At 49.8% G+C, this 25,027-nt stretch overlaps 1 protein-coding gene across 1 annotated transcript in view; it reads right to left on the bottom strand.

The window, feature by feature from the left end:
- The window catches only part of KDM3B (lysine demethylase 3B), a 2,029,046-nt gene that overhangs the window by 765,466 nt on the left and 1,238,553 nt on the right, over nucleotides 1-25,027 (bottom strand). The window contains exon 14 of the mRNA XM_069651588.1: nucleotides 11,057-11,333. Within this exon, the coding sequence (XP_069507689.1) occupies nucleotides 11,057-11,333 (277 nt within the window). The remainder of the gene's footprint in view (nucleotides 1-11,056; nucleotides 11,334-25,027) is intronic.

Below are 25,027 nucleotides of genomic sequence, written 5' to 3'. Positions count from 1 at the left end.
AAAGCCGTGTTCAGGGCACAGAGTATGGGGGTCGGATGTAGGGAAGAGCCCCTCGAAGGCAGGACACCTGCTGAAGCCAGATGACGTCTAAATGCGCCAGGGAGGAGCGTGGCGCCATAGGACCGAGTAGCTGATTAAAGACAAAAGACAATATCCGGGGGAAGAGCATGTGGAATTACAAGGCAGAAGCCAAACCCAGGGGCGCTGGTTAAAGCAGTGTGTTCCAGTCGATGCAGAAAAGAGGACTGGGGAGTGGCGCCAGTGGGCGGAGTCAGGGGGTGCATGCTCCCAGGGCCGCACCCCTAAATTTAAAGGGGAAGATTTTTTCTGGTGAAAAAGGTTCGGTCTTCTGTCCCTAGTGAGGGACGCCCATACAGTATGGAGGAAAGGGGACGGGACATAGGAGTACAAGTTACAGGTAACTTGTTCCTCTCCAGCATGGGGTCTGGCATGGATTCACATCCTTATGAATAAAGAATACATAGCAGTGCATCAATTAACCACGGGAGGTGGCAAGGATCAACAGAAGCAATTATTCTTACCTACGGAACAGGCTCACCTTCAAGCTAACAGGTTGCCTAGCACTGCATGGCCGACCCTGGTCTCCTCCCTGCAATCCCCGTCGACGCAGTAGAGTCTTGTGAAGGTGTGTGTAGACCTCCACGTAGCAGCCATGCAGATGTCCAGCAGGGGCACACCAGACAGCAAAACCATAGTCTCAGCGATCGCTCAGGTGGAATGGGCTCTCGGACAGCCGAGCAGCGGACTGTTTGCCAACGGTACTGTCCGTGTGTTCGACTGTGATTTCCCTTGACTTGGCACGGTTGAGCTAGTCGTCGAGGTATGGGTAAATATGTATCCCTTGCAAACGTAGATGGGCCACCACTGGTGCCAGGAACTTCGTAAACACACGGGCGCCAACTTCAGTCCAAAGGGAAGGGCCTTGAATTGCTAGTGCTTTCCCTGTACGACGAAACGCAGGAACATCCAGTGCTTCTCATGAATGGGGACATGGAAGTAAGCGTCCTCTAGATCGAGCAAAGTCAGGAAGTCCCCTTCCTCCAGTTGGGCGAGCACGTGTTGCATCGTGACCATCCTGAACTTTTGGGACTTTTAGAACTTGTTCAGACGCTGGTGGTCAAGAATGGGCCTCCAGTCCCCGGTCCTCACCTTTACCAAGAAGTATCTGCAGTAGACTCCGGAGCACCAGAGTCGCTTTGGAACCAGCTCTATCACTCCTTTTCTTAGCATGGTCCGTACTTCCTGCAGGAGCTGAGGGATGAGCTGCTCCTGCCGGGCCACAGGTGGTATCCACGGACACTTCTGCTGGAACTCTAGAGTGTGTCCGTGAGCAAGAGCTTCCAGCACCCATCGGTCGGCGGAGACGGGTTTCCACTCGCTGACAAAGCCCGCCAGCCGGCCTCCCACCGGGGTGCATCGGTGGGGGCCCGACGTCCTGGGCGGTTCATTCTTGCTTCAGGGCCCGTGTGCCACCTTGGGAGCGATGACTACATCTGAAAGCCTTGGAACGACCCCCTGTAGGCCTCCTGGGGCCTGCAATGGGAGGGCTGGCAGAACGAGGATGATCCCCTGCCGAAACCCTTAGACAATCTTCCAGATTTCCCTCCTGAGGCACGAAAGGAAAGAATGTTGCTGAAGCATGCTAAGGGCACGGGGCGTCCGTTGGTCTAGATAGCTTGCAACGATTCGTCAACGGCATTCCCAAAGAGATTGTCCCTGTCGAACGGTATGTCGAGGACCCTTGTCTGAACTTTCAACCAGCCACGACGACTGAGGCAGACAATTCCCCATCTGTCGGAACCCTGTGTCTGCGAGGTCAGGGCCACAGTAATGGCATGGTCCGATGCCACCTCGCCCTCCTGGAGGATCTCCAGCGTCTCGACCCACTTGTCAGGGAGAAATTCCATTAGCGGGCCATCTTATACCATAGCTCCCTGTCGTATCTGGCCAGGATCGCAAGAGCATTCGCTGCCTTGACCGTTGTTGCCGCCGAGTATATCCTCTTTCTACCCATGGCGTCCAACTTCTTACCCTCGCTGTCCAGGGGAATGGAGGCTGAAGATGATGGATTTGGGGACTTCTTCCTCGCAGCCACCGAGACCACTGAGTCTGGGGGGGTTGCGACCGCAGGCATTTGGGTGCAGACTCCGGCACCTGGTACTTCTTTTCCAGACCGTCTTTTTGCTGGGGCGGAGGCAGGATTTTTCATCAGCGTGAGGTCCTCATCCCAAACGTCGTCCAGGAGAGGCACCGCCAGAATGGTCTTCCTCTGAGCCTCTCGCCGCTGGTAAATGAACCCTTAATTCTTGGTCTCTTCTGGCATCAGCTGGAAGAGCTCAGACATGTGGGCGACCATGGAGCTGAACGATCCCACTTCGTCGGGGGGGGGAGAAGCTCGCGGCAGCGGGGAAACGTTGCCGCCATCCTCTGTGTACGTAGTCACCATATCCGTCCCTAAGGGAAGAGGGCATGTGCAACGGCTAATGAGGTGACGTAGGATGCAGTTTTCTCTTCTTCGCAGGCAGGGTACCCTGTGTCACCAGGAGGGCCGTCTGCATCCTCTTCTGGATCTCCAACACCAGCGTGTGGAGGGTGGAAAGGATGTCCAGCGATACGTCCTTGGGAGGTGGCGGGGGAGTAAGGTTGCTGGGCCCAGCGCCCACGTCGTTGTCGGCATTCCCGCCGTCATACCCCCTTTGCGTTTCAGTTCCTCACGTCCTCCAGGACTGTGTGAATGGACACCTTGTCCTCGATCATCGAGGATGACTTTGCCTGGACTACCTACCTGGGCCTTCAGGGGTAGGTCGGACACCTTAACCTGCGCCTTGGTCATTTCCAGCTTTTCCCACAGTTTCCCCGGGTTAGCCGATTTCCTCTTCGAGGAGGAGATGGAGCGATGGAGGCAGACGGTGAAGATGAGCGCACCCTGCTTGTTGCGGGACCCGCTTGTGCGGCGACCCCGACTGAAACGGATTTGCAGTGCTTGACCTTGTCTTGGGCCGCCACGTATTAGGGGCCCCGAAAGGACTTAGAAGCCCGCTTATCCTTTATTATTCATTTAGTTTAGTTTATTATTTAGTTTAGTTTATTATTTATATGGCGCGCCATACCCTGGGGCATCAGGGCGCAAACAGACAAGGATATGCTCAACTTACATGAAAAGTAGGAAAAAAAATACAGACATCAACAATGTTACAATATAGGCAGGTAAGTACAAGGTAAGGTCAGGGTCAAGGAACAAAGGGCAACAGGGTACATATTGTCTGCATAGTCATTAGGTAGTGATATACAGTTATGTACAGTGACACATATCAGGCGTTTTGGTTTTAAAAAGAAAAACCTTTACAAAAGATGGAACAAAAGTAACACTTTTCCACAGGTTAGTCTCAATATAAAAGACACATGGGGGCTGTGATAAGAGCAAACTGGCAGGAAAAAGAAAAACAAAAACCATGCGACTACTAAGGGGACCTATCGCAATTGGACGGTCCACTGTCCACCAGCAGCTGATTTCCTTTCACTATAGAATGGAACATTGCTTCAGAACTTCTACTATTGTTGCGGTTAGCATGATCTCCTGACCAGCTATCAATCTGTCCCAGAAGAATTCTGAAGTTAAGCTCTCTTCTTTGGCCACAAATCTCCTGAACAACGACAGTCTGATTTCCCAAGTTCCTTCGCACTCCATTAATAAGTGTCTTAGGGATTGGTTGCTTGGAGAGGCGCAATATCTACAAAGTCTTTTTGCTCTGTCCCCCTGGTTTCTTCTTGCCAGGATTTCCTCAGTATGGGCTATGTTAAGCCTAAGTCTAAAGAAGTTGTTTCTTGCCCCTTTTTTCGGAAACTTTTGAAGATAGCGAGGAAGGACTCCTACCTTTTTATCTACCTTTAAGAATTGATTATAAGGGATAAGGTTCCTCACTCCAGCGATTGTGTCATTCCAATCGCTTGTTTCTAGTGACTTTTTTACCTTCAAGGGATCAGACACTAGGGTTTCTAATGACAAATCAAGCCTGAGCAGGAGGCCTCTAACTTTAGTCTCCAAACCCAGGAGGAGATGAGATCTTGAGTTTTTGAGATGTTCTTTCACATCCAAGAACAAAGAGGTCTTGCCTGCCATCATTATTTCACGAAATAATGAGATGATTTTCCAGTCGGCTCGACATCCCAAAGAGACTAAGGCCTATTCAAAACGAAAGGCTCAATAATGGAGTACACATCAGGAGTGCTAAAGATTTTTCCAAAGACCACCTTCTAGTTTGTTCCAGCTTGCGTTCCATAACAGAAGTTTTGCTTCCAGACCATAGAGTAGGACAGATACTGCTTTTGCCATGTAAAATTTAATGAGTGGGATAATGGAGAATTTGCAAAATTTTGCTTTCAGTTTTTTAATTTGTGGAATGATCTTTGTGGCTTTCTCCAAGATTACCCTATTAACCTTATTATTTGCGGGGGAGGCAAAGATTTCAAGAGTTCCTCAACACGTGGGACCACTTTGCCATCCAGGAGCCAATTTCGAAAGCTTATTTTCCTTTTTGGATGTTTAAATATAAGGATCTTGGATTTTGAGGGATTAATTGAGAGCCCATTTAACGTAGCATATTCCCCAAGTTTGTTAAGGAGACGAAGTCCAATCGCAGATCTATCCAACAGGACTAAATCGTCAGCGTAAGCCAGCCAATGTATCCTCCTCCCATTGATCATTGGGCTGGCCAACTTTGACGAAAACAAAAAATCTCCCAAATCAGACAAAAAAAGGTTGAAGAACAGTGGGGCTCCTAGGCAGCCTTGCCTCACCCCTTTGAAGAGGTCTATAAGATCTGACAGATGACCCTGGTTATCCAGCCTCAGTCCTATGGTGGTGTTCTTGTGTAGGTCGATTAACATTGCTAGCAAAGAGACTGGGATCCCCCAGCTGTAAAGTAGAGATCTGTCCATGTGATCGAATGCTTTAGATAGGTCCACCCACGCCCCAAAGATTGGGGGGGGGGGAGGATGTCCTTTTTTTCATTGGTAGATTTAGAATAAGCCCATTGAAGCTAGTGGATAGCCGTTTCCAAAAGCCTGTTTGATGTGATAATATCTGCTTCGACTCCACCCAGTGTGAAAGTTCTCTTAACAGCTGCATGAAGATTTTGCTGTCGATATCAAGGACGACGATTGGGCGGTAGTCTGCCGGGTTTAGCCGATCGCCCCCCTTGAAGAATGGGATGATTAATGCATTCTTACAAGATGGGGGGGAAAACCCTGGTATTTAGAATTTCTCGGAAGAGACTATTTAAGATCTTTGCCCAAAGTTTTGAGTTGTAAGTCAGGCCATTTGGGCCTGCAGCTTTAGATGTAGAAGAGTTCAATATTAATTCCAGGATATCCTCTTCGTCAAATGTAAGAAGCCAGGGGGGAACCCTGGGCAAAATAAATTCTGGTAACCCTGATGATTTAAAGTTTTCAGACAGGTGTTCCACCCATTTTTGTTCTGGAACTAGATTACACAGGGAGCTATTAAACCCAGACTCTAGCTGACCGAGCGCTGCCCAAAAGTTTCTGGAGTTGCTTGCATTTAACAGGTAGAGCATTCGTTCACCGTCTTCCTGCATCCTTTGATGTTTTTGTTTTTTTGTCCAGTTTCTATAGGTCTGTTTTGCTATTCTTAATTCCTGCGAGAGCATGTTAGGTACATAATTCTTATTTTTTAAATGCCGCAATGTCTTCCCGAGTTCCCTATTTTTTAGTTTGAGTTTCTACATCAAAAATATGAAGGTGTTCTTGTTTCCCAATGGCCCCTATTTTGCTTGGAGGGTGTATGGACCAAATACATTTTCCAAACTTTTCAGGGTGAGATTCATCCTGCCAGATCGAGGACGGAATTTCTAACAATTTGTTTAGGGTTTTCCCCTCATGCTTATATTTTGATACTCTCAATTTTCCTTTGAGTACCTCTAGTTCTTGAGTGTTCTTGGTGTGTCGATATTTTAGCATATCACGAAAAGAGTTTTCCAATCTTGCATGGTCGCTACCCTCCCTCCCCCCTCGAAATGTATGTTTAGGTTAGAACTGAGGCCAGATAATCCTGAGGAGACAAAAATGTAGTCCAAAGTGGACTCCACGTTCCCTCGCCGCAAGGTTACTCCGTCCTTAATGCCTTCAATTGACTTTACTTGTATCATCTCCAGATCCCAAGTGGACAGGAAGTCCTTCTACAGTTTACCTTTTTGTGAGGTGCTCCTTTTTATTTGCCGGGACTTACCATATTGGTAGGTAATCTGATCTGTGTTAAAGTCCCCCGCTAGGAGGATATTTATTCCCTCATGCTCAATCTTCACCATTGATAATAGGGAGTGCAAGGTTTCTAGAAACTGCTGGAGTTTAGAACTGGCAGGATTCCAGTATATATTGATGATTGCCACCTCAGGATGTTGGACATCCATTTTCAGTTCTAGTGTGCAGGCTTGAATTCCCATCTTGTTAGTGTATAATTGTGTGATCGTTTTAATGATGGTGTTTTTCACAGCAATTAAAAGCCCCCCCCCCCGCTGGTCTCCCTTTGGGTATCTGGGAAGCATGAAGGTTTTGAATTATGAAGCCCTCGATCTCAATTGGGTTAACTAACCAGGTTTCCTGGAATAATAGTATATAATTTTGCCCAAAATGTTCCTGAGTTTTTTTGCTTTCAGCAAACTAGGGTCTCGCGAGTTCCAGGATAACAAGCTCAGACTTCTTTGTCTAAAGACAATTTTCCTCCACTCCCAGTTTTAGAATGATTTGGGAGATGATCTCTAGAAGCTTTGATATATGGTTTCCATTTATGCTTGAACCTAAACCTTGGCTTATATCTAGCCCTTTATGATTTCCAGCATTGCCACCTTCCTTCAGGCTTTCTCCAAGCCCAGGGCGTTTCAGATTAATTGAACATTCTAGTTTGTCCTCATCCATGGTTTTACATACCATGAGTCCTCCTCGAGCCAACTCATTCCTGTTGAGCAGCGTTTGCTGCGCTCTTCGCGACAGAAGGCCTAGTTCCACAAAGTACTTGTCCCCTTTGTACGGGAATTTCACATACTTAATGTCCTCGCTTGCGAATAGAAACAGGTTTTGATTTTTTTTAACCTGGGCCAGCATCACTGATCTACTAAGTGATGTATATTGGTTATGGGCAGTCAACCTTGGCCACACTTTTGGAATTGTATAATTGGGGACATCTAGATCTTCCATACCAGCCGGCTTTCCAGACTAATTTCTTCTGATTCCTCCGTGATGCTCCGCTACTGCATGGCTTGAGGTTTCTGCATTTTCCTAGGCCATTCCAGGTAGAAGCCCACTCACCATACCGGCCGGTCCTGGGTGAGGCATGCCCCTGCTTGTCGCACAGGGTAGAGACCTTGGAGTTTAGCCACACCGCCAGTCTACTGTGACGAATCTTGAGGGTGCGTTTGGAGAAACCAAGGCAAATGTCACAATCCGCTTCCTTGTGGTCCGGATGGAGACAGTAGAGGGACTGGGATTGTTTGTCCTCCAACACATTCCTCAATCTGCAGCTGGAGCAGAGCTTAAGAGGGGACCTCTGCCGTCGTCCTCCTCCAACATGGTCCGGCGTGCAGTTTAGGCCCGATGGCCTTCTGGAATCTTCGATGAAACTCTACGATTCTTGCCCTTGAGGGGCGTTGAAAGATACCGAAAAACGGATCCCTGCTTGCCGGTCAAAGGAGCGGAGATCACACAGGCTCTATTTTAATGGAAAAAAACATGAAACGTAGGAAAAGCTCTGAGCAAAACACGAGGACTCCCAACACTTGAACGTGCAGTAAAAATCGGACGATGGCTGCCAGGCGAGGAGCTTAGGAGAGGGCAGTCATTGGCTGGGGCAGTATGACCCAGAGCTCCGTGATTGGTTTATATTGGAAAGACAGTTTGTAAGTGAAACTGTTTTTTCTTTTACAGAGGATTCCCATCCTGACGACAGGGAATATTCATGAGCATGTGAATCCATTCCAGACCCCATGATGGAGAATGATAAATATACCTGAACTGTGTCAACCATAGAACTTTTTGCTTTACTGGTGGATTATTTTTCCCTATACCTCAGTGAGTGGGAACCTTTATCCACACCCTCAGAATCTTTTACTTTAAGGGTGTCAATTTTTAGACTTTCCAATTGTATCATTTTTGACAACCTTTGGTATATACCTTTTAATTGTTGCAGGTTTTCCCTTGGGGCTCCCCTTTTAACTATCTCTGGCTAATCTTGTCAGAGGACATGCATTACTTACTGTAAAAGCATTTCTGATGGTTTTATCTGCTTACATTCACATGCTGTGCATGTAGTCCGACATCCAGTGGTCACTGCAGAGTATTGCATCTTGTCTTTTGAGAGTCGAAAGGGGAAGTCGGGGCAGGCATGTCTGTAACACTAACTTGGTGCATGGGCTGTTTTGACAGCCCCGATAAACGCACCCATGGGTTCTCATTTTACCAAAATGGTCCCAGTCTTCTTTTTCTGCCATTTCAGTGTTCCTTGCCCTTTCTTGTTCCTTCCCCTCCTCCCCCGACCTCCAGGCCGGGAAAATCCTTTGCGTCAATTCGGCACGAGACCTCCGTCAAGCCTGCCCAGGCTTCAGTGTGTGTCAAGGCAGGAAGCGAGGGAGGAGTCCAAAACGTTGCAGCCCTTTGTCTTCCAGCCTGACTGCGAGAATCCAGTTCAAACTGGGAGGTTGGCTGTCCGGAAAAGATTGCCAACCCAACCGCCAAGTTTGAATGTTGCATGGCTATTTGATTGGCTCGGTTCCTGCATAAAAGTCTGCACCTGGAAGCTGAAGAGGTAGTCTACCACTGGAACCAAATCCCAAGAGGAAGAAAACACAGCCGAGACTATTTACAGTCACCGCAGAGACTGTGTAACCAGAGCCTGCCGTTAACCTTCCTGCCAATCAACCTGGGGACAGTGAAGACGACGACCCCAACCCAGAGCCTGCTGAGATCCACTAGACCCAAGAAGACAGCATTCTGAGCCATCCCAGGTCGTGCTGCAACCTTGCAGGCTACAATACCCCTATACCCTGAAACCTCAAGCCATTGTGCAGTGCAATTCCGAATCTGGCTGAAACTTTGTGGGCATCCTGCTGTACCTCCAGAGATGTGAATCGAGTCGGACAAGTCCCCTCACCAGAGTGCTGGAGCTTGCAAATGAAAAGAACCCGACCAGGATATTCAGTCATCTTCTGGCTCCTGAAAAATGTGCCAAAATCCACAGAGCCGCATCCAGCCGCAAGGAAACTCTTGCCTAGAGCCTTCCGTTTGATCCCAGCTGTAAAGGTCCTTCCAGTGTCCTGTCTGTCTTCACGATAAATGAAATCAACAACCAGATTTTTGGCTGCAGATCCGAAGTCTTCAGGCTGCAAATCTTCCGTGCTAAGGTACTGTGTTGGCTGGGGTAGTTACTTACCTTAAGCCTTTGCGATTTCTGTAAAGCTTTGGGGTGTTCTTGCGAGTCCTCTCATCCAGTTCACACAGGACCCTGTGGTGTCTTCTCTGAAGTCCCTGGACCCTAACTAACTTTAAAGCGACCTACTTACTTGTTGAACAGTCTTCCACAGGAACTCTGAATTTTGCCTGCAACAGAGGCCTATCTCCCCCTGCCTACAGCAGGCACCTAGACCACTAGGGTCCCTCTTGTCCCCCCCGAGAGAACTCCTGCAATAGAATAGAGAAGGACTGGATAAGTAAATGATTCTGCCTGGAAATGTATAACAAGTGTTTAAAAGTGTATTTACTTGTGAAAGAGTAGGTTGGTAACTAACTCCGAGAAAAGTTCTTACTTAGCTTGAAAGTGTTCCGCCACTTGTAAAAGGTTATTTTACTTACCTTGGAAATGTTCTGCCATTCTGAAAAGTACATGTAAAATCTTATTTTCCTTAGAAATTGTTTTGCCATTCTAACAGGAAGTAGATGTAAGGTTAATTTACTCATCTGTGAATTGGTTGTGCCTCTTCCCAAAAGTAATGCTGTTGGCGTCACTTTCCTATTCCCGTTAGGATATAAATGTATGAGTGTCCCAATTGGGTCTTGCTTCCCCTGGCTTGCTGTTAGCCTGTCCAGAATAAGTCTGCCTAAGGTTTTACTTACCTTTTAAGTTGCTGGAAGCTCCATTAAAAGTATTTAGGTTTTACTTACCTTGAGTTAGCTCTGTGCTATCCTAAGAGTTATTGCTTACCTCAATCTGTGTCCAACTGATCTGAAAAGTTACTGTAATTGTATATTACACCAGAAAGGTCTTACTCACCTAGTATAACTGTTAGCCTGAATAATAGTTGTAGGTTTTTACTGTTCCTTCAATGAGTATTCCACTATTCAGAAAAGTATATTTGCAAGTTGGTTTACCATGTGATTTCTTTGAGCGTCACTGCATAACTGACAGGGTCTACACTACTCGTGTATTACAGAAAGTAATCTCAAAAGACCTAATGGTTTTTACTCCCCATGAATGGGCGTGGTCTATGGCCCGACTTCCCTAGAATTACGGTTAGGTATTCTGAAGACTGTTTTATGCTTCGGTCTGTGTACCTTCAAGCATTGTGGTGTGTTTTTATAAATGTGTTTATGACTATGACAAGTATTTACCCCAAGATTTAACTGGGCCTACTTGTATTTATAATAAACTTTTATTATGTATAATACCTCTGGTTTCATTGAATTCTTTGTGTACTACAGGTTCAGTGTACCTTCCTATAGCCATCTCTACCTCCTAAAATATGCCTCACTGCTAGGTCTACGCTACCATATTCTCAGGTGGTATAGCCTTTTACGAAGAGTGGAGGCTTGTACTGTCTCAGTTGAATTGGTTTACTAAGCCCTTAGTTGGACTTCAGAAAAACTGCCCTAACATCAACCCCCATTAGCAAAGTCAAAACTGGATTATGATCTAACTCAAAGGTTTTCAAAAAGGTTTGAAGAGATTCTCCATGAACGTAGTGCATTGTTCAGCAGGTTTGGGACTAGGAAAAGAAGTGTATGCACAACACTAAAAAAAGACTGTACATACCTTTTGTTTCTTCTTTAGCCTTCTGCGTGGCAAGGTCTGCCAGCCAGTGCAGAGCAGAGGAAGGAGAGCCTTCTGTAGGACGGGTGCTCTTAGTTTCATTGCCACAGGTTATGCTGTTGGGATCCTGTTCAGTGCAGTCGATGGAATCAGTCTTGACATGGATATCTGCTTCCACATGCCCAGATTCTGCTGCTTCCGAATTGCTTCCTGAGTTAACAAGATCGCTTGCTATGACATCATTAGCAGTAGAAGATAAAGCCGGATTGAGACCAGGTACCTATAAACAAGAGGCAAAGGCAGCTGGTCAAATAAGAACAGAACATTTGAAGAACGATATCCTGGATGCTGTGCAACAATTAATGTCCTTGAACACAAGAGTACTGTTCAGTAAGATGATCAAATGACACCAAGAATCCAGGGCTTCACATATGCCAGGCTCTACCAGGGACAGTCAAGGATATACTCGCAAGAGGAGAGGCAAATAGGAAAGTACACAGAAAATCACAACACAAAAGGTGGTCTGTTACAAAAGGTTTTCATTTTGCATCTTTCCCTCCATAGTTTTCTATGGAACCCCATTTTTTTTTTGCTTTGTATTTGATCCTGTCCTGACTTTTTGAAGGATAGTAAAGCATTTCACTTTACTTCCCTTTTACTCATTGATATGGGGAAACTGATTGTTAAGCAAGATTTCCATTTTAGTGCTAAATCTCCCTCGCTTGTGGGACCCTCAAAACGTTTTGCTGGATGTATGGATTTTTTTTCCTTGTTCCCCAGTGAGTGGTTATCTGTTGCCCTCCACTCACCCTTTCTTTTACCCTTTTTATAGGTATCATTTTATTTGACTCTCCACAGCATACATTTGATATCCTTTTTGATAACATTTTGGCATCTACATTTTATTGTTGCAGTAAAAAGTGCTTTCGGTGCAGTGTTGCTGGGTTGCCTTTTCGGCTCCCTTTTTATTTTTCTCTAGTTTACCTTGTGTGAACAACTGTTCCCAAGGGTAGAAAGGATATTTGTATCCTCTCTACATTTTATTTTGGGAGACCAGTGGAGTGCTGGGGAAATAGTGTATCTCCTTTCTCATTTCTGTTACAGCAACAAGCTTATCCTAAATGGCTGGGGGTAGTAACTTTTTTTTGCCCAATTATGTGCAACAGCTGCGGCCGTCTTTGTTCGCAATTTTCCATTTGCTTGTTGTTTCTTGGTCCTTTCCCTAACCTCTGGGGCAGGAAAGTCCTTTGTGCATGTTCTGCCTTCAGCAGAAGACCTTAGGGCAAGCCCGCCCAAGCTCCAAAGTGTCTGAGAAGGACAGAAGCGAGGGAGTCAAACTCTGCAGCCCTTTGTCTTCCAGTCTGCCTGGAACCAATACCACCTGGGATGTTGGCTGTCCAGAAAGGACTAACACCCACTCAGGTTTGAATGTTGCATGCCTGTTGGTTGGATGGGTTCCTGTATAAAGTGCAGATTCTGGGAGTTGAAGAGGCAGTCGACCACTGGAACCAAATCCAAAGAGAAAGATGAAGAAAAGCTGGTTGAGATGATTTCCAGCGACAAAAAGCCTGCTATTAACCCTTCCTTCCAGGCGACCTGGGGGTCCCGAAAACCATGAGATCCACTAGCCTCAAGAAGACCTGCATCTTGAACCATGCCACAACGTGCAGCAACCTTGCTGGGCTGAAATACCCCAATACCCTGCAACCTCGAGCCATTGTGCGGTGTACAGTCTTCCGTATACTGCTGAAACTTTGGTGGCATCCAGTTGGACCACCAGAGACTCGATTTGAATCCTTGAAGGCCTCTCACCAGAGTGCTAGACCCGATAAGTGATGATAATCCGACCGGCGATATTCAGTCTTCCCTTGGCTCCTGAAAAAGGGTGCCAAAACCACAGAGCCGCCACCAGCCTTGAAGAAACTCCTGCCTGGAATTGTTCCTGTTGTAAGTTCCCCATCTAGTGTCCTGTCTTCTGTCACCACGACCAAGTATCCAAGGACCGGGTCCTGTATTGCCATAGCCTGAAGAAGTCCATCTGCAAACTTCTCTTCTCTGCCGAGGTACTGTGGTGGCTTGTGCATTACTTATCTTAAGCCTTGTGCGATTCCTGTGAAGCATTAGGGGTGATTTGTGTGATGGGAGGTTCTCACCTAGTTCACCCAGGCTTAATGCTGGAATCCCTTTAGGGTGTCTTCTCACAAGTCCCTGGACTGTATCTGCAACTCTGACGTAAAGTACTTGCAGGTTTAAAGACTGTTCAGCATGCTGTGCCTATTCTGACTCTGCCAAAAGCTGGGCACTAGACCACTGGGGTCCGGCTTCTGCCACTGAGAAAACTCCTGCTTCAAGATTAGGGAAGGATTTACAAGGGCAGGTCGTTGCCTTGAACTGTATTAAGTGTTGAAAGTCTTAGTTGTGTATGAGTTGTATTGGTAACTGTCCGTTAGAAATATGAGCAGTTACAAAGGTTCTTACTTACGTTGGAATGTGTTCTGCCATTCTTTAAAGTATATAGGGTTACTTTACATTACAAGTATGACATAACGTCACATTCATGAAGATTCATGAAGCATGACAAATTAACATCACAGTTCAAGCACTTCACAATGCCTCCCCACCCGTTCACTTATAACATGGTGAAGCTTTTAAGCAGCCCCGGCTATGGTGAAGTGTTGCTCCCTATCTTTGAGAAACCACACCTTAAGAAACATCTGGTATATGCCGTAGCTAATGCACACACTTTCTCCATAGTCAGGACGCCCAAGTTCATGACTCACCACCAGGCCAGAACCAGGCCCTCAGTTTTCCAGCCTTGAGCCGTTGTCCATAGGTGTGTGATGAGGGTCGCTGTGGCCCCACGTGCGGCATAGAGATTCTCTGCAATTGCCCTAGTAAAATCATTGCTGGAGAGTCCGGTAAGCAACAAGTTACTTAGCTGTAACAATTGTTCTCCAGCATGGGTTTGGCATGGATTCATATGCTCATGAATATTCCCTGTAAAGCCAGGAAACCTCAGGAAAATAAAAAAGTTTCACTTTCACTTACAAACTTTCTTTGTCCTCTAAACCAATCTCTGATCTCTGGGTCATACAGCTCACAGTCAATGACTGCCCTCTCCCTAAGCCCCTGCTCTGGCAGTCATCTTCAGATTTGGTAGGACGTAAAGTGGCAGTATGACCAAGAAGAGCCGCAGAGGGGCAGGATGGAGGGTTTGCATGTAAATCCTTGCCAGGCCCATGCTGGAGAACAATAGTTACAGGTAAGTAACTTCATTCCTTCTCCAGCATGGGGTCTGGCATGGACTCACATGCTCATGAATAAAGAATACATAGCAGTACAACATTATACAAACCATGGGAGGTGGCAAGGCTCAACAGAAGCGAATACTCTTACCTTCAGAACAGGCTCACCTTCAAACAGGTTGTGTAGCACTGCTTGACCGACCCTGGACTCCTCTCTGGAATCCCTGTCGAGGAAAGGGCCTTGATCTCACCTTCCCTTCAGGCAGAGGTGATGGCCACAAGAAAAGGAACAAGTTACTTACCTGTAACTGTTGTGCTCCAGCATGGGTCTGGCATGGATTCATATGCTCATGAATATTCCCCGTCGTCAGGCCGGGAACCCTCGGTAAAGAAAAAAATCAGTATCAGTTTCGTTTCTGATCTGTCTTTCTTAGTAGTAACCAATCACTGATCTCTGGGTCATACTGCCCCCAGCCAATGACTGCCCTCTATCTAAGCTCCTCCCCTGGCAGCCATCTTCAGATTTGGTAGCACGTAAAGTGGCAGATTGACCAAGTGAAGAGCCGCAGAGGGGAAGGAGGGAGGGTTCGCATGAGAATCCATGCCAGACCCATGCAGGAGAAGGGAGTAGTTTCTTACCTGTAACTCCATTTCTCCAGCATTGGTATCTTTCATGGATTCACATGCTTAGAATATTCCCCGTCGTCAGGCTGGGAATCCCCGGTACATTATATAGACCCTTTCCCGTAGGAAAACTTTTTCGACGCTTATGCGTCCTATCCACCTCGTTTTGTATCATGCGTGCCCGCGCCGTCAGGACGCCATGATATAAATACAGGACCCGCCCCCGCGCTCCCTCAGATTTCGGCCCCCAAAGTAGTGGGGGAACCAGTTTGCATGCCCAGGGGAGGCAGGCGGGCGCATGTGAATCCATGAAAGATACCAACGCTGGAGAAATGGTTTTACAGGTAAGAAACTACTCCCTTCTCCAGCATTGGATCTTTCATGGATTCACATGCTTAGAATAGATTACATAGCAGTACCATCCCGAAAAGAGGAGGCGTGCATGCAAACTCACATACTTTCCTCACAATGCCCGTTCCCTATGGTCGTGTACCCATCAGCAATTGTTAACATAGAAAACGAACAATATTCAATCATAATTGCAACAAGATCTAACCCCTCAACCGGGGCGTACCTTATTGGAATAGGTGTCGAAGCACCGCCTGTCCCATCCGAGTATCTTCGGCATGTTGTTGTGACAGGCAGTAATGGCGGGTAAAAGTGTGTAGCCGCCCAGGTAGCCGCCATGCATATGTCCCCCAGAGGGACTCCAGACCACAGCGCCGTCGACGATGCCGCCGCTCTAGTTGAATGAGCTCTTGGGCGTCGCAGAAGAGGCTTCGCAGCCTTGGAATGGCAGTACGAAATGGTAGACGATACCCATCTTGACAGTCCTTGCTTTGAAATGGCTTTGCCTTTAGCACCCAAACCATAGGCCACGAACAATTGCCCCGTTTTCCTGAAAGGTTGCGTGCGATGAAGATAAAACTTGAGAGCCCTTTTCACGTCTAATGTGTGTAACGTGCGCTCCGCTCCCGAGCATGGCTCTGGAAAAAACGCAGGTAAGACAATAGAGGAATGTTTATGGAACACTGAAGGAGCTTTCGGTATGAACTGTGGGTTAGTGGCAAGGACCACCTTGTTCTTGAAAAATCTCAAGTATGGTGGGTCTACCATTAGAGCTTGGATTTCCGAAATACGTCGGGCTGAAGTGATGGCCACCAGGAAGGCCAATTTCCACGACAAAAACTTTAGAGACGATGATGACATTGGTTCAAAAGGAGGTTTCATAAGAGACGCTAACACCAGATTGAGGCTCCACACCGGAGGAAATCTCTTCTCGGGAGGGAAACTCCTAAACAAACCTTTAAGGAAGTGCTTAATCAGGCGGTCGCTGAATAATGGTGAGGAATGTCGTTGACGTGTAAACCTGGAGATGGCGGCCAGGTGTACTTTTATCGACGACACCGATAAGCCCTTTTGAGCTAAGAACAGCAAGTATGGAAGGAGCTGTTCCGGCGTAATCGACTGCGGAACCAAACCTGGTTGATCCACACACCACTGACAGAAACTCCTCCATTTGTACGAGTATGAAGTGTTTGTGGAAGGTGCTCTTGCCGCTTGCAGAATACGACGACACTCCTCCGGAATCGTTAGCTGACCAAATTCGGCGAAGTCAGGAGCCAGGCCGTCAACTTGAGGCTGTCCGGGTCGTGATGCCAAACGATACCCTCCTGTCGAGACAGAAGGTTGGGGATCTTCCTGAACCTCATTGGCTCCGCCGCCGCCATGTGCAGCAGGTCTGAAAACCACACCTGTCTGGCCCAATACGGGGCCACCAGAATCACCCGACATGGGTACTTGAGGATCCATTGCAACGTCCGCCGGATAAGAGGAAATGGAGGGAATGCGTACAGGAATTTGTTCGTCCATGGGAAGGAGAACGCATCCCCCAGTGAGCCCTGCTGAGGCCATCTGCTTGCATACTGCGGGCATTTCCTGTTGTCCTTCGTCGCGAACAGATCGATGGAAGGATGTCCCCACTTCTTGAATACATGTTGTAGTTGCTGGTCGTTCAGCACCCATTCGTGAACTTCGTTCATTTCCCTGCTGAGGGCATCGGCCTCCACATTTCTCACACCTGGCAGGTGGAACGCCAAGATTAGCATGTTGTGTTGCAGGGCCCAAGGCCAGATTTTCTGTGCCTCCATCGACAGGGACCTGGAACGTGTTCCTCCTTGTTTCCTTAGGTAAAACATTGTAGTCGTGTTGTCCGTCATGACACGCACCACAGAGTCTCTCAATTGAGGAAGAAAAGATTTTAGAGCCCACCGCACTGCTCAGTTCTAGCAGGTTGATATGCAGGGAGGACTCTTGTAACTACCACCGGCCTTGTACCTGTAACGTATCCAGATGAGCTCCCCATCCGCTCAGCGATGCATCCGTCACCACCGTCTTCTGGAACTCCGGTTCCACCAGAGGCATTCCTTTCGTTAAATGAGTAGAAACTCTCCACCAACGGAGTGCTTGCACCAGTTGTTCGTCGATGACCAGTCTGCCGGACCAGCGACCTTGGCTCTGCGCCCAACGGTCCGCTAGAAATTCCTGGCAAGGCCTCATAAACAGATGGCAGTTGTTTATCAACGGAATGCAGGATGACATGGTCCCTAGCAGGGACATGTATTTGCGCACCGACACCCTGGTACCGCATCTCCATTCCGACGCCTTGCTTTGTAGCTTCTGTATCCTTTCGCTGGATGGTCTTACAAGGCGTATGAAACTCCGCTCCTAGAAAGACCAAGGTCCTCGAAGGCTCTACGGAGGACTTGCTGAAGTTTATCGCGAAGCCCAGTTCCTGTAAGAGGGACATCGTGGCCCCCAGACTGTTTCGTGTTTGTTCCATGGACGAACCTCTGACCAGCCAGTCGTCTAGATAGGGATAGACATGGTGACCGTCCTTCCTTAAATGGGCCGCTATAGGGGCCAAACACTTGGTGAACGTCCTGGGGGAGGACTTGAGACCGAACGGGAGGACCTTGAACTGAAAATGCTTTCGCCCAACGACGAACCTTAAATATTTCCTGTGTCGTGGACGTATTGGGATATGAAAATATGCGTCCTGAAGGTCTAGCGACGACAGATAGTCCATGGGTTGCACTGACCTGATAACCTCCTGGAGCTTTAGCATTTTGAATTTTGAGCTCTTTAGCCATTTGTTGAGTACCCTCAGGTCGAGAATGGGCCTCCATTTTCCATTTGGCTTCTTGACAACGAAGAACCGGGAATAAACCCCTTGTCCTTCCTGTGCCACAGGAACCCGTTCTACCGCTCCTTTTTGCAGCATAAGCGCCACCTCTTGTCTTAGAACTCGAAGGTGGGGCTGGGCCGAAAACACTGGCGGACGACTTGGAGGCTTGTTTTTGAATTGCAGCGCATGACCCATGCGAATCGTGTCCAGAACCCATCGATCTGTGGTGATGCATTTCCATTGGTCGATATGATGAGACTCGACCCCCCAGGACGTTCCGAAGGCCGTCATTGGTTGCTGGTTTGCTTGTCCTTCGTCGACGAGGGACCCGAGCCGCGTCGTCTGGAGGCTTGATAATCTCTGCCTCTACGTGCCGACTGGGATGCACGTCTGTAACCTTGTGAGGAGTATGAGGGCCTGTTAAACCCACGGTCCCTAGAGGCTGCAAAGCGGGAGTTTCCGGAAGCACCCCTGAAGGGGCGAAAAGAGCGAAGACTTCTACCTGTCTGGAGGGCGCCGAGAGACCTAGCGGTATCCGTGTCTTCTTTCATCCCCTTCAAGGCTTCATCTACCTTGTCTCCAAACAGATGTTCTCCTTCACATGGCACGTCTAGGACTTTGTATTCGACTTCAGGTCTGAAAGTAGTACATTTGAGCCACGCTTGTCGACGTAGTACTACGCCATGATTGATTTTTTTGAAACCAGACTCTGCTAGGTCCACCGCAATATTAATTGCGTGGTTCGAGGCCTCCTCACCATCTCGTACTAGCAACATGGCTGCTTTTCGATGTTTTTCCGGCAGATGTTCTAGGATAGGGGCTAGTTTATGCCACATCTCCCTATCGTATCGTGATACAATCGCCAAGGAGTTGGCTGCTCTTACCGTCGTGGCGTCGACTGAGAGCACCTTTTTTCCAAAGGCGTCCTGCCTCCTGGCCTCGCTTTCTGGTGGGGTTGAACATTTTTGCTGTACTGTGGCCTTCCTAGCCGCTGCCGCCGATACCACAGAGTCTGACAGAGGCTGTGATGTTAGACATTTTGGAGTGGACTCCGGAGCTTTAAACTTTTTCTCAATACGCCCCTTAATAGCCGGTTTTGAGAACGGATGACGCATCGTCTTGAGGCCTTCTTGCCACACGTGGTCCAGGATTGGGATGGCAAATACCGATTTTCTCCTTTGACCCATGTGATCAAAAAGAAAAGTCTTTCTTTTGCTCCTCAGGAATTAAGCCGAACTCGGACCACGCTTTTCCCATCATTGCATGGAAGGCTCCCACATCATCCGGAGGAGATGGTTGTGCCTGGCTCCTCGTAGACTCTACCTCTACATCCGAATTCCATGTTGGGTCTCTCGACGGTGACAGGGAAATGTCCGACCCTGAGTCACCTCGTATAGAATCGGACTCCGATAGCTCACCCTCCTCCTGCGCTCGAGGACGATCCTTCACCACCTGGGAGGCCGACGGGCTTCTGGTCGTCGAGCGAGCTGCTTGAGCTTGTTCGTCGACGGAAGGTGCAGAAAATATCAACGATGAAGTGCCAGGCTGAGGGATCTGCGTATCCAGACGCTGCAGGAGCTTCTGAAGTGTATTAAGCACATCCAGAGACAAAACCGTCTGGGGGGTCAGCAACGTCGAGGACAGAGGGACCACACCCCCACTCGCACTCGTCGTCGACGTATTGGAAGGCCGTAAGCCCAAGTCCGACGGCTGCATAACCATGCCACATTCTCCTTCCACCGACAAGGCCGTGTCTGGCTGCAGTAGGACCTCAGGGGGGGCCGGGTCACAAACCTCTGGCTGCCAGGCCATAGATTGAGTCACCGTCGACGAAGGAATCCCCACCGCTGCTGCCTGAATAGTAATAGGCATCGTCAGCGACACCGGGGTCGACGAGCAAGTAGCCGGCACCGAGCCTTTAGACTTCGTAGCTGATTTCGTTGCCGACTTCCCTGCTGAAGAGTCTAGACTCACGGAAGACCTAGGGCGGTCCCCTGAGGAGGATTTTGATGCCGCTTGCCTCTCCGTCTTAGAGGATGAGGAGGAGGACTTTTTGTGTGATGAGGAAGACCCAGCAGGCTTCTCCGTATGCTTGTCCGCAGGGCGTTTTTCGACAGGCCGCACCTTCTTCGAGGGCGGTTCCGACTTGCTCCTGGAGGCCGTGGAGCCGACTTCTGATGCCGGATAGGCACCCGCTCCGTCGTTAAGCCAGTCGACCAACCTTCTTTTCCGGTCTTTAAGGGTTTTTTGGGAGAAACCCTGGCATATCTCGCATGTATCCGCCGTGTGGTGCGGGTGGAGACAGTAGATACAATCCATGTGGGCATCACCTTCATAGACTTTTTTGAGTCCACATGTCGCACAAGGACGAAATAAAGCTTTTCCGGACATATTATTTCCAGAATGTAACGTCGCTGAAGCGAAAATACAACCTAATTTCGACTAGCAGTAACCACGAGGATCCCACTACTTTGAAAGACGGTTGAAATCTGAGGGAGCGTGGGGGCGGGTCCTGTATTTATATCATGGCGTCCTGACGGCGCGGGCACGCATGATACAAAACGAGGTGGATAGGACACATAAGCGTCGAAAAAGTTTTCCTACGGGAAAGGGTCTATATAATGTACCGGGGATTCCCAGCCTGACGACGGGGAATATTCTAAGCATGTGAATCCATGAAAGATCCAATGCTGGAGAATAACAGTTACAGTTAAGTAACTTGTTCCTTCTCCAGCATGGGGTCTGGCATGGATTCACATGCTCATGAATAAAAGAATACATAGCAGTACACACATGCACAACCACGGGAGGTGGCAACAGGCTCAACATTAAGCAATACAACTCAACATTAAGCATCTCTTACCTCCTCACCAGGCTCACCTTAAGCAAACAGGTTGCGCAGCACTGCTTGGCCGACCCTGGACTCCTCCCTGGAGTCCCGATCGACGCAGTAGAATCTCGTGAAGGTGTGCGTCGAACTCCACGTAGCAGCCCTGCAGATGTCCAGCAGGGACACACCATACAGGAACGCGGTGGTAGCAGCGATCGCTCTGGTCGAATGGGCTCTCGGACGGCCGGGCAGCGGTCGGTTTGCAAACCGGTGACAGTGCATGATGCAGCTGGAGAGCCATCTGGAAATGGAAGCCTTCGAGAGAGCCTTTCCTTGATTCACAGGTCCAAAGTTCACAAACAGCTGTGAGGTCTTCCGAAAACTCTTTGTGCGGTCCACGTAGAGCTTCAGCGCTCTAGCCACATCCAGCAAGTGCAAAGTCCTCTCGGCCGGAGACGAAGGCGACGGGAAGAAAACTGGCAACACCAAGGGCTCGTTGAGGTGGAAGTCCGACGGCACCTTGGGCATAAAGGAGGGGTGCGTCCTCAGCACCACCCTCGTGTCGTGAAACGTCAAGTATGGAGGGCCTGGATCTCTCCCACTCGTCGTGCGGAGGTGATGGCCACAAGAAATGCTGTCTTCCACGACAGGAACTTCAACAGCCCCGAGTGCATAGGCTTGAATGGGGCCCCCCATGAGCCTGGTCAGCACCACGTTGAGTTCCCACGCCGGGGCAGGTGCCTTCACCGGCGGGAACGATCGGAATAGTCCCTTCATAAATTCCTTCACCAGGCGATGAGACCACAAGGGCGCCCGTCCTGTAGTTCTGGTGTATCGGGAAATGGCATCCAGATGTATTTTGATGGAGGCGTGAGCTCCAGCTCTGGCCAGCGACAGTAGGTACGGCAATACTTGAGGGGCCGTAATCCGCAGAGGGTTAATCTTCTGTGCACGGCACCAGACAGAGAACCTCTTCCACTTAAGTCCATAACATTTGAGAGTTGAAGACGCCCTGGCTTTTGCAAGAACCTCTCTGCAGTCAGCCGGGATATCATATCCTCCAAACTCTAGTACTGCAGGAGCCAAGCCTGCAAGTTCAGCGACACCGGGTTGTGATGGAGAATGGCGCCTCCTTCTCTGGAGAGAAGATCCAAGTCTGTCGCCATCTTGATAGGTGGGGACGCTGACAAGTCCAGAAGGTCCGGGAACCAGATCTGTCTCGGCCACGCAGGTGCGACGAGGATCATCCTGCACCTGGACCGCTTGAGCTGGTTGATGAGACGGAGCAGCAACGGCAACGGAGGGAACGCGTACAGGAACAGGCCATCCCAAGGGAAGGAGAAAGCATCGCCCATGCTCCTCGGCTGGGCGAACCTCTGGCACTTGGAGTTCGTCGCCATCGCGAACAGGTTGATCTGGGGTTTTCCCCATCGTTGAAAGAGCCGATCCACCTGGTCCTGGCATAGTTCCCACTCGTGGCAGGAGCGCAGCTCCCTGCTGAGTGAGTCGGTAATGGTGTTTTTTTATTCCTGCCAGGTGGAAGGGAACCAGAAACATCCGCTGGGCGACGGCCCTGTGCCACAGATCCTGGGCCTCCTTGGATAGGGCTGGGGATCTGGTGCCTCCCTGCTTCCGGATGTAGAACATTGTGGTGGTGTTGTCGGTGAAGATCCTCACCACTTTGCCCTTGAGGGACGGAACGAACGATTTGAGCGCCCAGAACACGGCTCGTAGCTCCAGAATGTTGATGTGAAGAGACCTCTCCTCCGCGAGCTAGAGGCCTCTTGCATGGAGATCTCCGGTGTGGGCCCCCCCCATCCCTCCACGGAAAAGTCCGTCGTTACCGTCTCCTGATACGCTGGGGCCTGAAAGTCCATGCCTGCTGAGAGGTGCGCACGGGCACCCCACCACTGAATCGCCCGACGGAACTCCTCGTCGAGCGGGATCCTGTCTTTGAAGCAGCCCGCCACTTGAATCCAGCAGGCGTCTAGGAACTCTTGTAGCGGCCGCATCCGAAGTCTGCAAAGGGGCACAAGGTAGATGCACAAGGACATCAACCCGAGGAGGGACTTGATGGACCTCACTCTGGCCACATCCGTGGCTAACAGGCGCTGCACCCTGCCCAAAATGGCCTTCGTCCTTCCTTCCGACGGAGATGCCAATCGATTCACTGTATTGAGCTTCGCGCCCAGAACCAGTGCCACCTGCAACGGGACCAGATGGGATTTGGGGTAGTTGATGGCGAATCCCAGCTCCGTGAGCAGGCGGACGGTCCTCGCTGTGTGTTCGACGGCGAGTTCTCTTGACCTTGCACGGATTAGCCAGTCGTCCAGGTAGGGGTAGACGTGGATTGCTTGCAGCCGCGCCGCCACCGGTGGGAGGCACTTGGTGAACACCCTGGGAGCTGACTTTAATCCGAACGGCAGGGCTCTGAATTGGTAGCGACGCCCCTGGACTACGAATCTGAGGAAGTTTGTGACCTTTTAGAATGGGGATGTGGAAGTAAGCATCCACCAAGTCCAGTGACGATAGGAAGTCGCCCTCCTCCAGCTGTCCCAGCACGTGCTGGAGGGTGACCATCCTGAATTTCTGTGCCTTGATGTACTTGTTCAACAGACGTAGGTCCAGATTGGGGCGCCAACCGCCTGTCTTCTTTCGGACGAGGAAGTATCTTGAGTATACTCCGGAGCGCCGGAGCCTCTTGGGGACGAGCTCGATGGCCCCCTTCCTGAGCATCGCCCTTACCTCCAACAGCAGTTGAGGGACGCAATTCTCCTTCCTGGCCATGGGAGGAATGCAAGGACACTTCTTTTGAAATTCCAGCGAGTGTCCGCGGGCCAGGGTGTCCAGCACCCAACGGTCAGTGGAGATGGACTCCCACACGCTGACGAACTTCGGAGTGCTTCAGTGGGGGCCCGCCGCAACGACCGGTTCAGTCCTGCTTGGAAGAGGCCTTGCCGCCTTGACCTCCTTGCCGACGGCAGCGAGACCCTCCTTGCTAGCCGCGGCCTCTGTAGGCCTCCTGGGACAAGGAGCGGGCCACCTGGCGGTAAGTAGAAGAGCCGCCGCTGGATCCCTTGGAGGCTCCCTGTCTGCCTCCAGAGCTCCGAAAGGGCCGCCGTTGCTGAAGGACTCCTAGGGCTCGGGCTGTTTCTGTGTCTGTCTTGAAGGCCTGGAGGGACTCATCCACCGTCTTTCCAAACAGGTTGTTGCCGTCGAACGGCATGTCCAAAACTCTGGTCTGGACATCCTGGCGAATGTCCATCGCCTTGAGCCATCCTCGTCGACGGAGGCAAACCCCGTTGCCCAGTTGACGAAATCTGTTATCAGCAATGTCTGTTGCCACCGTTATGGCGTGATCCGACGCCACCACTCTTTCCTGCAGAATCTGTAGGGCCTCTGCCCTCTTGTCATCCGGTAGGAAGTCTAGCAGAGAAGCTATCGTGAACCAAAGCTCCCGGTCGTAACGGGCCACAATCGCTAAGGCATTGGCCGCCAACGAGATGACTCGTCGTCCCATGGAGTCCAACTTCTTGCCCTCGCTGTCCGGCGGGGAAGTGGAAGTTGAAGCCGCCGCACCCGCTGCTTTCTTCTTGGCCGCTGCCGAGATGACAGAGTCCGACGTGGGCTGTGCCCTGAGGCACAAGGGGGCGGCATCGGGGACCCGGTACTTTTCGTACCTGTCCCTCTTGGCAGGTGTCGTGGAAGGGTTCTTGAGGGTAGCCAGCCCCTCGTCCCAGATGTCGTCGAGCAACGGCACCGTGAGGACCGTCTTTCTCTTGGCCTCTCGTCGTTGGTAAAGAACCCCTTCCCTTTTCTGTTCCTCAGGGCAGAGCTGAAGGAGCTCGGATGCCCTGGTTATCATGGCGTGAAAAGAGCCAATTTCGTCGGGCGGAGAAGCCCGAGGGAGGGGTGGGGTGGGTTTAGGGGCTGTGATGATGGGATGTCCGTTGTGTCATCGTCGTCCGTCCCTGTCGCTGTATCCTCTCTAGGGTCCAGCGAGGGGGATGAGGGGTCCACAGGCCTCGCGGGCACGAAGGGCGGAGCGGGGTGGACTCTCCTCCACTTGTTCGGAGGGCTTCCCGACG

The sequence above is a fragment of the Ambystoma mexicanum genome, chromosome 3p (genome assembly GCF_040938575.1).
Source record: "Ambystoma mexicanum isolate Mex_15411 chromosome 3p, UKY_AmexF1_1, whole genome shotgun sequence".
Taxonomy (NCBI): Eukaryota; Metazoa; Chordata; class Amphibia; order Caudata; family Ambystomatidae; genus Ambystoma; species Ambystoma mexicanum.
This window is presented reverse-complemented; position numbering and strand designations above follow the sequence as displayed.